General features: G+C 36.0%; 1 protein-coding gene across 1 annotated transcript in view; it reads right to left on the bottom strand.

Annotated features, from left to right (window-relative positions):
* The window catches only part of chn1 (chimerin 1), a 90242-nt gene extending 76533 nt beyond the window's left edge, over positions 1-13709 (bottom strand). Inside the window, exons 1-3 of the mRNA XM_052142343.1 lie at positions 13313-13709; positions 4955-4993; positions 4353-4408 (exon numbers count right to left, since the gene is read on the bottom strand). Coding sequence (XP_051998303.1) covers positions 4353-4408; positions 4955-4993; positions 13313-13331 — 114 coding nt within the window. The 5' untranslated portion in view covers positions 13332-13709. The remainder of the gene's footprint in view (positions 1-4352; positions 4409-4954; positions 4994-13312) is intronic.
* Between the last annotated feature and the right edge of the window lie 1709 nt (positions 13710-15418).

Below are 15418 nucleotides of genomic sequence, written 5' to 3'. Positions count from 1 at the left end.
AATGACGAAACAGCCTACATAGAGGAGGTGCACACACTGACACACTGGTGTCAGGAGCACAACCTCTCCCTCAACGTCAGTAAGACCAAGGAGCTTGTGGTGGACTTCAGGAGGAAAGACAAAGAACACAGCCCCATCACCATTAATGGAGCACCGGTGGAGAGAGTCAGCAGTTTCATGTTTCTTCTGTGTCCACATTACTGAGGAACTCACATTTTCCGTCCACACTGAGGCCTTTGTGAAGAAGGCTTACAGCGCCTCTTCTTCCTGAGACAGCTGAGGAAGTTTGGAATGAACCACCACATCCTCACACGGTTCTACACCAGCACTGTAGAGAGCATACTGACTGGCTGCATCACCGCCTGGTACGGCAATAGCACCGCCAACAACCACAAAGCCCTGCAAAGGGTGGTGCGAACTGCCAGAAACATCATCGGAGGTGAGCTTCACTCCCTTCAGGACATCTATAACAGGCGGTGTGTGAAAAAAGCTCAGAGGATCATCAGAGACTCCAGCCACCCGAGTCATGGGCTGCTCTCACTGCTACCATCAGGCAGGCGGTATCGCAGCATCAGGACCCGCACCAGCCGACTACATGATAGCTTCTTCCCCCAAGCAATCAGACTTTTGAACACTTGATCTCTCACGATCAACAATCAGCACTGCACTTTATTAATCATCATCTTGTATCACACACTGGACTGTCAAATATATTCTCCCCAATTGAACTGCTGTATATATATATATATATATATATATATATATATATATATATATATATATATATATATATATATATATATATATATATATCTTTATATACCCATACCCTTATTTTTTATTTTTATTGTATGTGTATTCTATATTGTGTGTATTGTTTACTGTACATTGTATATTGTGTTGTGTAAGTATGTGTACATTTGTTATGTAAATTGTGTTTTGTAAATATGTTGTTTATTGTAATTGGTACTGCTATGTTATTCGGAAATGCACACAAGACTTGCACTTGTGTACAGTGTGACAATAAAGTGATTTGATTTGATTTTGATTTGATTCTAAGAAAAAACTAAATGCATTTTGACAGGAAATTAAGTATATCTAGAGTAATTTTTAGCACTTTCAAAAAATACAATTCATTGCAATTAACTATGAAAAATTATGTGATTAAAAAACAAAATTAACTGACAGTGCAAATTTGAATGTTTACAGATTGGCCCCATTCACCTCCATTATAAAAGTCTCGCTGTAATACAGTATTTTTCTTTTACTTTTTTTTAAGAAAAAGAGGGACAAGTCAAAAAAAATGTTTTGTGGTAATCAACATTAAGCCACAAATGCTGTCAATTGAGCTTAATTTGTGTTGAACCTGGAATATTCTTAGGGTTAATCTTACAAAAACATAAAACGATACCGATATTTATTAGACAAAATAAATGTTCTATATCGCTGAAAATTATTAAAAAGTTTATCAATGATTAGCCTATGTTATACATATTAGATCCTAAACTGAGTGTACTTTAAAAGGCAGCTTACCCTCTGGAGTTTAATTGTAAATAAACAAGTTGTTTAATTCATTCCTGAGGTCAAATAAACATGTGGAATGCAGTCCCGCCACCATTAATGGTATGGAATGTACATTGTGATAAATATTGGTATCAAACTATAAGAAAAATATACTGTGATAATTTTTTTTTTCCATATCGCCCAGCCCTATGTCTAGGTCATATTTTACTCCAAACTCAAAAAAAATAATAAGCAATTATATTTAGCATAACACAATGTAGCTATTTTTACAACCATTAAGATTTTTTTGCAATGTGATATTATTTTTATGATAATTGATTAAGCCCCTCAATAAACCTCACCAGCAGGGCACATTCTGCAACAGTCTTGAGACACAATCTTAAAAGTTTCAATCTACCTTTAACTTGAAACAGCATCCTAAAAATTATGCTGAATACAGTTACTCGATGCTCCATCCAACAATTAAAAAAATAGAGCAGACAATATAAGAACACGTCTTTTTGAGAACAGTACAGATTGACCAACTCAACTGCAAAATGTAGGGCCCATTCATTTAAAATACAGACAGAATCATGGAATCCACTCATAAAAACAGAATTGACTATTAAACATGGAAAGTCAAGGTTGACACATTTGGGATTAAATGTTTTAATTGGTTCAATTGATTGATTAATTAATTAAATGCTCCATTAATCAAATATATTTTTAAAACCAAACACATTCCCATAATAATAATTTGAGTGTAAATGTGCTTATTTGACATAGAAATACTGATGCAATAACACATGTATTGGGAAAAATCTAAATGGTCCTAAAAGGGGTTCATATTCATATATATACTTATACTTGTGATTTAACACATTAATTCAGTGCAATTAATTATTAAAAACATACATATACCAAGGTTACCAGAGCCTGCCAGCTCCAGCCTGATGTTCGCCTCCCACCGCTATATGTCGCCGAGTGATGACTACTAACTGCAGCCTGTGCCAACCAGACAGAGAGGGGCGCTTCACTGATCACTGTCTGCTTTAACTCTGTCGACAACGATCAAATTCAAAAAAGATGAACTGCTGCCAACTCAAGCAAGGGATAATTGACTGGCCACTGCCTGAACTTCAGACTCAGGATTCATTTTTACAAAAATGAACTGCCACAAGTTTCCAGCCAGACTGCGAGGCACAACTCAATGACTTCTGCATGCATCATCTTGGTCTTATGGTGAACTACACAGTGAATAAACTGCTATCCAATTAATTATTGTTAATTGGGGGAGCTTTCATGGCAAATATTTATGCATGTAATTAAATGCCATTAATTTGATGAATTAATCAGCATTTCATATAATTAATTCAATTAAAAATGTTTATAGATTTACGGTTTGACATTTTTAAAGATTAAATTGGGAAAATGACTAAATAAACCCTTTTCTACTTCTAATTTACCCTGATAAATCAAACCTGATGCTGATAAAAATACACCTATAAATACACTAGTTACTCATTGATATATCATACATCCCTAATATTAAAATATTAATATCAATGAACTGCCAAAATTGCAGTTAACAGAGACCAAAACTCTTTAGAATTAATATTCATGTATAAAAAAAGCACAAACCTGCAGAGAGCAGACTGAGAAGGGATAGTGCAAAGGGTTGAAATCTTTTGCCCCAGAGAGGGTGATTTTGCCCAAACCCTCTAAACGCAGAGCTGGATCAGAGGCAGTTTCAAGTGACTCCACCATATAAACACGATTATGATGAAAAAGATGAATAATTCAGGAGGCACTATCTTGCTCCTTAATTACAGACTCTATCTCCCTGACTAATCGAGCAGTGCTGGGGTAGGGGTACTGTATTTATATTGCATCTCACCTCTAGAGATTACTCAAAAAGGACTCTAGACCATCATACAATTAAAAGACACATTTGTAATTCAATGTAGGTGGGTGACCTACCTAATATTCTGGCTGATCTTTAAATATTTACTATGCAGAGAAAAATCAACAAACTACATGAACTACCGAATGGTTACCATAGAACAGCACAGGAAATATTTTGACAAAACTGAATTAGTGGACATCCTCAAGGGAAGATTTATTGGAGAGATTCTTCCTAGACCTTTCCTTGCTCTTCCTGATGTTACGCATACTGCACATGAGAAGTCAATACTGATCTGCCATTGGGTGGCAAATAATTCTAGCTAATAACTTTTTCCTATGAGACACACAGTTTTAAACCTCCAATGAGCCGCATTCAAATCTCAAGGCGTTGTTTTAATGTTATTTTAGACGTTTGTACATTGTTAAGTATAGTTTATACTCCTTTCAACGACTGTTACCTGTCGTAGACATAGAAGCGCTTTTCCATCATCAAGCTGAATGGTTCTGAGAACTGTAGGTAACAGTCACAGTAGCATTTTCTGTTCAGTACTATAAGATTAAAACTGTTCATAGCCCGGATTTATTGAAGCGACGACTCTCGATTGGTCACCAGCACAGTCAGTCAATTCTAATCATGATTTTGCAGCACCATGGTAAAAAAAGAAACCCTAACTGTGCCAACCAGCTCAGATCAGTACAGAATGGCAAGATTCAGCAACAAAAGTAAATGTTCAGCTCAATGGTGGGAAAAGCGCCTCAGAAATCGACTTCACTAACATCTACAAAATAATTAATTGAGCCATAGAAATCACAAAAAAATGAATTGGACCATCTGGACTAGTTAAAATAGAATAATTAATATTTAGACCCATCATACATAACATTTAAGCTGCTAAAGCCCACTCTTTTACAGAGACACATGCATTCTCTATCCACTTCCTCACCTCAGATGTGCAGGTGACTCTGCGTGGATGTGGCGCCTCCTGTTGGAGCTGGTACACTATTACAACAACACAGCACAAGCGTTTCAGGATTATACACTACCAGTAAAAATTCAGAACACACTTGGCTGGATTCATTTTTAAAATCAACAATAAAATAAATAAATATTATTGTTAAATAAACTAATTTAAATGATTTAAGCATAAGCCTTTTAATCATTTTAATTATTAATCTTTTTTAATTCATAAATTGGAGTGAAAAAAAAAAAAAAAAAAAACAGCCAATACGTGTCCAGGGTGACTACTACGAAGAGAGGTTTTGAATACAGTATTTCCACTTTATGACTTAAGTGGTCATCAATGACTTAAATGACAATGTTTATAGTACATGATTATAAAGTGCCAATTTCTTTATGTGGCCTTTATTGTTTGCAAAATGCCATAAAGAAAAATATGTTTGTATTTGCTCTTATCTTTAGAATTAGAAATGTTCTGCTGACATATTTATCTTGCTGGTATCTACAAAGCAGTTGCAAACACAAAATACTATTTGCAAAGTGCTACTAAAACAAAAAAGGTAAATATGTATTAAAAAGTACACTTACAATAGGATTTCCACACAGGGGGTCTGTACTCATCATTATCTGTGAGAAATAAGACATATTACTCAATTATAATTTTTCAATTGCATGAAATTAAAATTACATTCATTTAAAAGAAAAGCTATAAGATACAGTATACACACATGCACACAGATCAGCCACAACATTAAAAGAACCAGCCTAATATTGTGTAGGTCCCCCTCGTGCCGCCAACACTCAAACCAGCCCATCTGGCACCAACAATCATGCCACATTCCAAATCACGTATACATTTTTTCCCCCATTCTGATGGTTGATGTGAACATTAACTGAAGCTCCTGAGCCATATCCACATGATTTTATGCACCACGGCCACACGATTGGCTGATTAGATAATCACATGAATGATTGTTGGTGTCAGATGGGCTGACACCATCATAAAGTACTGTAAACATTGGAAAGAAGATCCGGCTGTCTTGTTAACATGTAAACAGTAGATGGCGGTAATGCACTGTTTTAGTTTGCGAGTAGACGTTTCCTCTCTCCCAGTATGGGGGCAGTGTGTGGTTGGAAGTAATTGTTTAATTAGTTAATTTGTGTGTGTGTGTGTGTGTGTGTGTGTGTGTGTGTGTGTGTGTGTGTGTGTGTGTGTGTGTGTGTGTGTGTGTGTGTGTGTGTGTGTTCTTTCATGCTCCCCATCATTTACAGCTCAATTGTTTGTTTTTTTTATTTATTTAACCCCCCTAGACATTCTTTATTCCTTGTATGCTATCTTTAAGTTAATAAATTAATATCATTGAAATGACCTTTGGTGTGTGACTCTCCTTTATATTGCAGTCGGGAACAAGCTGGTAGTAACATGAATAATAAAGTCTTCCACTGAACTCGTATCAGCCATATCATGAGTATAGCCTCTTAAATTGATAGTACAATACTAACATTAATAGTAGATAAAACACTTGTAAAATTATATAAAAATAGGTGATTGAGTCTCCTGTTCTTTAAGTAAAAGAGCATTAGAGTGTAGTGTCAGAAAAGAGATATAAGTGTAAGCATTAATTAATTCAAAATATGTGAATACGAGTGTTGTTTATCTTTATCAAAGCAAGTAATATTTCAGTTTTAAATGTTTAATCATATAACATTATATCAACATGAAAATAGCACATCATGACTCCAGCTCTGAATATGTCCAGTCATGATCACACACACAGGCAAAGCTGATGTCGTAAAAGAGTACAAATTTACATAACGCAGCTTTAAAAAACAAAAATCAAGATTACAGTGAGGCACTTACAATGGAAGAAAATGGGGCCAATGTTTGGAGGGTTTAAAGGCAGAGATGTGAAGGTTATAATGTTTTAAAAGCACGTACAATAATTATTATGATAAAAGTTGAGTATTATTTGAGCTGTACAATTGTATATAACATTAACACTAAAATCATGTCAACATGGATATTATTTAGGCTTGTGGCTGAACTTTTGAAAACAGTGAATATTTTAACATGTAATAATTGGCCCCATTCAATTCCATTGTAAGTGCCTCACTGTCACCTTGATTTTTGCTTTTTTTAAAGAAAAGGAGGAACAAGACAAAACTGTTTTTTTATGTTTTGTTTTATGGTGGTAATTAACATGATGCCACAAATGCTGTCGACAGCAACTTCAACTTTCTGTTGAACATGGAATATTCCTTTAAAGAGAGGTATAGATTTTGTTATGGTGGGATGACAGGAGAATACATCCCCTCAATGTTCACACTAAACCTACATCACTGGTTAATGGCAGGTTCAATTGTGTCAACTTATCGCGCATATAGTGTGACAACATGCACCACTATTGGGACAAGTTGTCAAAAAAAGGACTACGTGTTCTCAATGAACTATATCTTTTTCCTGGGCAAAAATATTTTTTTGTAGCCAAGACTTTAACCCTGTAAGCCCTTACATATGAAGTTTTTTGTCCCCACGTGGAAGATGGTTGTCAGTGTATATGTGTGTATATATATATATATATATATATATATATATATATATATATATATATATATATATAAACTAATACTCACTGGCCACTTTATTAGGTACACCTGTACATCTACTTATTCATCTGATCATCTAATCAGCCAATTAAGTGGCAGCATTTTAATGTATAAAATCATTCAGATATGGGTCAGGAGCTTCAGTTAATGTTCACATCAACCATCAGAATGGGAAGAAATGTGATCTCAATGATTTTGACAGTGGCATGATTGTTGGTGCCAGATGGGCTGGTTTGAGTATTTCTGTAACTGCTGATCTCCTGGGATTTTCACGCACTTGGACACTTTTGGAAATCTTCTGATAAAGCCTCTTTTGAAGCAGTGTCTGCTTCCTCACTTCCTAGGATTCCAAAGTGTCCAGGTACCCAGCAGAAGCAGATGTTGAAATTTTGAAAGTTCCAGGGGGGAAATTTACTGAAGTGTGTCTGTATGCTCAGATCTACTTTGAGATTTTGTAAATGTGGTTTGATCCATAGTCCAAAAGGTCAGATACGTCTTGGTTTTTGTTCATATGGGCTTGTAGAAGGGGTTGAGAAAACAGGATGGTAGACTGGGTTTTATTTATTGGTCTTCAGCTTTGTTGTATACTGTAGGGTTAGTTTGAGGCTTCTGCTCTCCAGAGAAAGTTCATTTGCAAAGTTCATTCACATGCAAACTTTGAATTGGCGATGTCATAAAGGCCCCTAAAGCCAGACATATGCCTTGATGATGTACTGTGTCCAAAAGTCAGATATATGATTTTCGGGCTGATCCATACAGTATACTTCCATAATCCAGGCGTGACTGAATTAGTGCTCTGTAGAGATTTAAAAGAACTGAACTTTCTGAACCCCATTTTGTTTTAGCTAAAATCTTTAAAAATCAAGGCTTTAAGACATTTATCTTTTAAAATCTTTATGTGAGGGATATAATTCAGTTTACTGTCAAGAGTTACTCCAAGGAATTTGGTTTCCTTAACAACTCTAATGTGTTCACCATCCATGAATATCTCTGGGTCAAGATGGAGAGATCGTAGCTGGCAAAAATGCATACAAACATTCTTTGAAAACTTAAAACCATTTGATACTGACCAGGAATGCATTCTGTTAATTGTCAGCTGGTTTTTTTGTTCAGTGTTATTCATGGATTTGCTTCTGTAGCAAATACCAATGCCATCAACATAAAGACTGCAATGTATACAAGACCCGATGGCTTTTGCAATGCTGTTGATTTTGATACTAAAAAGGGTAACTGATAAAATGCTTCCTTGTGGCTCTTGTTTATGAGGGTAAGATAGGGTATTACCTACTCTGACTTTAAAATGTCTGTTTGATAGAAATTTAGCAATAAAAATGGGTAAGTGTCCTCTAAAACCAAGTTGATATAAATCCTTTAAAATACCAAACTTCCATGTGGTGTCAAGCTTTCTCCAAGTCAAAAAAGACTTGCTTTCTTTTCTGAAGAAAGCATCTCGTACGTAGCTTTCAAGGCTGATGATGTGATCTACAGAACTTCTCCCTTTTCTGAAGCCACACTGAACTTTACTTATGAGATGTTGCAATTCCAGGAGTCATAGATGTTCATTAACCATTCTCTCCATGGTTTTGCATAAGCAACTTATCAGGGCTATTGGGCGGTAATTGTTGGGGTCATTATGATCTTTTCCTGTTTTGGGGATGGGAATGATTATTGCTTCTTTCCAAGAGAGTGGAATGTTCCCTGATATCCAAATAGTTAAAAAGTTTTAAAATTAGAGACAGGATTACGAGGCAAATTTTTTAAAAACTGAGTGTATATCATCTGGTCCCACTGCCGTATCATGTGCTCTGTTTATAGCTTGTGTCAATTCTTCCATTGTGAACAATTGATTGTAGGATTCCTTATTATTAGATGAAAAATGTATACTTTTCTTCTCACCCTGTGCTTGAAATAGCTTCTGCTAAGGTAATAGCTTCTGCTAAGGTATTTGCAATCTAAACGTCAATAGCTTTAATTCTAATGTTACTTAAAATTTTAAAATAAGCTGTCATTTATCGCAACACAGAGTCACTTTTTGCGCAAGTCCGCTGCCATTGTTTAACTGACCGATTTAAAACATTAAAACCATTTTATTTTTAAATAATCATTATAAGGTGCCATAAACGTGAAACTTACATACCATAGATTGTTTGGCTTATTTGCTTGAACAGAGAGTGAAACAGGAGCCATCAAACATTGATACACAGGGTGTTATAGAGTTAAGTTATGTGGCTATGCAGAAATTGACTTTCAAAAATGATTGTACCCTGAGAAATATTTCCTTGAGTAAAAAGGGAGACAACTAGCCCCAGTCTATATGTCATCAATTGGGCAACTGTAGGAGAAAAACAGTGGACTAAAGTTCAATTTATTTAGTTCTAGACTGACTAAATAATATCAGATTGACATAGCCTAGATTGGTGTTTAAACATCATTTTATTTTATTTAATGGATAGTGTCAATACTTAGACTAAACATCACAATTAGCTCTAGAGTTTCACATGGTGGATCTGAATGAATGTGTAAAGAAACTGTTGCACCATTTATAGCCTACTAATAAACCTGTTAATAGCTCTTTAGAGTGTTCATTCCATAATTAATGAATGTTAGTAGCAGGAAAATCCTGCTATAAGCAGCACTTCAAGAACAATAGCCTGCAGAAGGGGGAGAGGCCCTTCATATTACTACAGACCTGGCTCCGCTCCTCACACACTTTCCTTTCCTTACACTAACTCACTCTCACTCTCTGAGGAGGAAGGACCCGCTGACAGCTTCCTCTTCTTTTCACAAAACCATCCACGATAGAAAGAAACTCTTTATTATCCTCCTCAAAAAAAAGGTACTTCCAAGTTTAAAGAATTTGAATGCATTCAAGGCATCATCTCAATAACATAATGTACAGTATGAGTCTGCAGGCCCCCAGAGTGTGAAATACAGTAGCAATGGAGAAGAGTTTTGTTATATTCAAATATCTTCCTCAGGGTCAAGTAGGCCTTCAATACTATTCATGATAAGGAGTATGATTCAGCATTAGCTAAATATTAATAGAAAATAGCCGTTTCCTTATCCAAAGATAAAACAAACACACTTCCTCTCTCCGAGTTCACAAACAAGTGCACTTGAGGCTGTGTGGTCGATGTATCTCGCATTTATAACAGTTTAAATGTTCATATTTATTTGGGTAGTTTATGTCATAAATGTCAATCACATCCAAGATTTTGGGTTAAAATCAACGTGTAAGGGAAAGTGTACATACAGTAGAGGTCGACAGATGGTGGATTTTGCCCGATACTGATAACCAAAGTGGTGAAATGGGTCAATAACTGATTAATCGGCCGATGGTTTTTAAACATTGATGTATTGAATGTAAAAACATTTTCTTAGTCTTTCCTTACAGTGAATGGCAATAACATAGATGCTACAAGAGTCCAAAATGAGTAAAATCGCAGGTTTATCGTGCAACCAAAAACCCAATAATACCTAGAAAAAAAATTAAGATTTAGTAAATAACACAGGAGTTTTAATTATAAACAAGCCTGAAACACACGGGACTATTATTTTTAAATATCTTCTAAATTAAGCAAGCTTAGTCTCTTACAATCATCTACAATATATTACAATAAAAAAATACTATAAAGTAAACATTGAATAAATGAAATACATAAAATACATGAACTAGGTTACATAAATAAACGTTCAACAATAACCGCTTTTCCACCTTGAGCCCAAACAGTTCTCGTTGCAAAACCGTTCCATTCCGTGCCGATCTAGGCCAGCTGGTGCAGTTAAAGTTTCTTTTCCACTGTGGTACGTAACAGATCTGTCTTTTGGCGACAGTGTGAGAGGTAAACATTGGAGCGAGTGTGGTGCGCTATGGTGGTTGATAGCATATTCCAGTTTTTAGGACTGTTTTTTTCCCCCTGATTTTATTCTGCAAACAAACAGCACACAGACCATGTCGGAAAAAGGAAAGTAAGCAGAAAAAGACGAGAGGTTTACCAAACCTTTCTGAGGGCTTGTGTTTGCCACCTGACATGAACATGCAGAAAGGTAAAAGTTCCCAGACTAGCTAAAAAGCATATTTATTGACAAAATATTATATAACTATTTTATGCAAATGATTAGTGAGAATGTATTGATGTATTTTGAGTTTAAATGAGCTAGTAATCTACTTCCCTGATGAAAAAAAAATGCAAGTAGAAAAATAAATGTAGGCTACAATACTACTTAAACCATCATAATATAATCATGAAGATCCACTAAACCAGTCACCACATACTAAAACCATTCCACCAGCGCGGTTGAGTACAGTTTGCTAACCAAGTTTATAATCGTGCCGTGCTGAACCGTGCTCAAGTGGAAATGCTACTGTAACTGTTCCGTACCATGCTCAGAACCGCTCGGCTCGATGGTGGAAAAGCAGCTCATGTCTATAGATGCTTAATATGTGTCTTTTTTTATTTTTATAATATGTTGTAATAATAATCGTGGTACAGTTCATAAACAGTGATGATGACTGCGAGTTGGCTCATTAAAATCCTCTGTATTCAACAAAGTAAGATTTTCATAGCATATATATTAATCAGATTAAGGTTTTTGGCCAGAGAAGAACATAGAAAAAACTATCGGCAACTATCGTGTTGATTTTTTTCCGATAACCAATAGTTCCAAAACACAACTATCGGCACAGATTAAACTGGTATAAAACTATTTACCGGTCGGCCTCTAATATACAGGTTTCCCACTCTTTTTGGACAATGAATTTCCATGACTTTTCCATTCATTTATTTCAGGAAACCAATAGGCCTATTTTACAAAACATTTTGATTCTGATTCATGAATTAATCATTTTGTGAACCATTTCATCAAAATAATGCAAAGAACCGACTTCAAAGAAGGAATCGCTCACTAATAAGACAATACTATGGGTTTTTACTTTGCACAAGCTCTATCCAAGAGCAACATTTAGGGGAAGACATATTTTAAAAGCACAGCAGAACTAGAAAAATGTATATTTATGTACTATAATAATGTCCATGGTTTATCAGTTAGCCTACTTTTAAAGGAATATTCGGGTTCAATACAAGTTAAATTCAAACAACAGCATATGTGGCATAATATTTATTACAAATAGTTTTGACATTTCCCACCTTGTTTAAAAAAAGTGAGGCACTTACAATAGAGGTGAATGGGGCCAATCTGTAACATTTTCACTGTTTCAAGATTTAAACAACATGTGTGTTAACATAAATTAAAGTGATAAATCCCTTACTAACCTTTTCAGTGTAAAGTTATTTCCAATTTTACAATGTTGTTGCCATAACACAAACTCTAAAGCAACTGTAATTTCACAGCTTAAATAATACACGTGCTAACAGAAGAAGTACTCTTCTGCCACAAGAATGTAATGCACTTTAATGATCTGAATATATATATATATATATATATATATACACACACACACACACACACACACACACACATACATACATATATTCAGATAATTAAAGTGCTATACATTCTTGTGGCAGAAGAGTTCCTCATTAATAAGACAATACAAAAAGTGGCTTTAGAATACAATGTATTGTTTATTACCATATTATTGAACATAAGCCAATCATTGGCATACAGTTCACAGCAATCCATTTCACAAGTGAATTTGTCCTATGCACACTTCCTTTAAGTTGAAATTTTCAGTATTTATATAATTATTAATTTCTTGATTTGTTAACATAAATAGGACTTTTGTATGTAGGACATTGTCCCTTCTCTCAAGAATCAGTGATCTATCAACATAGATCTGTGACTGAACATTTATCTGGTCTTGGACACTATAAACCACAAAGTCTCAACCACTTGTTTGTAAAGTCTGGGATTGGTCCTGTACAATAAATGTAAAATGAAATGGGTGTGGCATACATTTTTCAAAGCATAGAAACTACATAGAAATATTCTAGGTATTCTACGCTGTTTAAAATAGTCTTATATCTTAACTGCTCATTTATTTGACCATTCGACTTGTTCCAAAAATTCAAAAATAATTTATCTTTTGCCATGGTCCTTCTGTTACAGTCTAACTGGTGGGGACCATCTCGCTGGTGAGCTCACTTTAAAAAAATACTGAAGATAAGGGGTTAAAAATTAGAAGAATACTCTGACATCACCCTTTCAATGCGTTTCCAATAGCAGAATAATTTTAGACATCAGGATGAAGTAAAAGTTATTGTGGCTGCATGATGACTATTGATTATATTCTGCATTCGTTTAAACACTCGCGCTGCAATTAAACGCTGCTGTTCATTAAAAACTCAAAATAAACACAATGAAATGGCATCGACTCACCAAACACAAGGATGGCCATTGCTTGCAAAGATCCTGATGGACAAAGCTTTCAACTACAGACACAATCGGCCTTTTATCCTGATCTCCACGATTATTCCATGTCTGATTCGCCGATAATATGACAAAAATGTTTTGGTGTATATCAACTGCAACAATCCTGCATAAGCGATGAGCTGTTGAATATAATAAGCTGTTGCCGAGCTAAACTTTGACCTCTACAGAGTCCAGTGACAACAACTCAACACCGACCACAGGACGATTCACGTGTGATCACAGATGAGTCGAGTGTGAGCGCACCAACAGATCCTGACGGTCAAATGTAGTGAACACTCTGTTTGAGCTCTGATTCACTCCTTACACCAAACACTGAAGTCGCCATCTTGTGAGACCACATGATCCGATCCACACACGCACGCACGCACGCACGCACGCACGCGCGCTCAGCCTCCTCATGGCGCGTCACCACGGTGAGGTGGTGATGCTTTACATGTTAACAGGTCTAGCAGGGTTTTCTCTTTCTTATTTTTTCGTTTTTCTATTTGTTATGATCGTCACTAATGAAGGGCTTCATTATTTATTTTTAGTAGGGCCTACTTTCCCTTTTATTTATTTATTTATTTATTTTTTTCAGATTTAACTGTTTTAGCCTCATCCCAGACCCAGGTTTACAATTTTTGCCTAAACTATGAAATCCATTATAAAAAATAAAAATTATGTTTAAGCCCATGGCAATCTAAAGAAATTGTTAAATAAACCTTTCCAGATTTATTGTGTGAAGTTACGTATATACACTCACCTAAAGTATTATTAGGAACACCGTACTAATACTGTGTTTGACCCCTTTCACCTTCAGAACTGCCTTAATTCTACGTGGCATTGATTCAACAAGGTGCTGAAAGCATTCTTTAGAAATGTTGGCCCATATTGATAGGATAGCATCTTGCAGTCGATGGAGATTTGTGGGATGCACATCCAGGGCACGAAGCTCCCATTCCACCACATCCCAAAGATGCTCTATTGGGTTGAGATCTGGTGACTGTGGGGGCCATTTTAGTACAGTGAACTCATTGTCATGTTCAAGAAACCAATTTGAAATGATTCGAGCTTTGTGACATGGTGCATTATCCTGCTGGAAGTAGCCATCAGAGGATGGTACATGGTGGTCATAAAGGGATGGACATGGTCAGAAACAATGCTCAGGTAGGCCGTGGCATTTAAACGATGCCCAATTGGCACTAAGGGGCCTAAAGTGTGCCAATAAAACATCCCCCACAGTACACCACCACCACCAGCCTGCACAGTGGTAACAAGGCATGATGGATCCATGTTCTCATTCTGTTTACGCCAAATTCTGACTCTTCCATCTGAATGTCTCAACAGAAATCGAGACTCATCAGACCAGGCAACATTTTTCCAGTCTTCAAATGTCCATTTTGGTGAGCTCTTGCAAATTGTAGCCTCTTTTTCCTATTTGTAGTGGAGATGAGTGGTACCCGGTGAGGTCTTCTGCTGTTGTAGCCCATCCACCTCAAGGTTGTGCGTGTTGTGGCTTCACAAATGCTTTGCTGCATACCTCGGTTGTAACGAGAGGTTATTTCAGGCAAAGTTGCTCTTCTATCAGCTTGAATCAGTCGGCCCATTCTCCTCTGACCTCTAGCATCAACAAGGCATTTTCGCCCACAGGACTGCCGCATACTGGATGTTTTTCCCCTTGCACACCATTCTTTGTAAACCCTAGAAATGGTTGTGCGTGAAAATCCCAGTAACTGAGCAGATTGTGAAATACTCAGACCGGCCCGTCTGGCACCAACAACCATGCCATGATTTTTCTAACAATAACCCAGGGAGTAGATTAATTTAAACTAATATATTCATCCAGTTTAAACCAGGTTTCAGTCAAACAGAGCGCATCCAATCTATGATCTTTAATCATTTCATTAACAATTAGTGCTTTGGTAGAGAGAGGTCTAATGTTTAGTAGCCTTATTTTTTATATGATGTTTATCTTTAATTTGTTTGATTTGTTCAAGTTTGACCTTAATCAGATTTTTTCTAAATGATTTAGTGAGGATTTTGTGGTTGGTAGTTCGGGGAACAGACACAGTC

The sequence above is a fragment of the Xyrauchen texanus genome, chromosome 14 (assembly GCF_025860055.1).
Source record: "Xyrauchen texanus isolate HMW12.3.18 chromosome 14, RBS_HiC_50CHRs, whole genome shotgun sequence".
NCBI lineage: Eukaryota > Metazoa > Chordata > Actinopteri > Cypriniformes > Catostomidae > Xyrauchen > Xyrauchen texanus.
The sequence above is the reverse complement of the archived record's forward strand: the minus strand, read 5'-3'. Positions and strand labels throughout refer to the sequence as shown.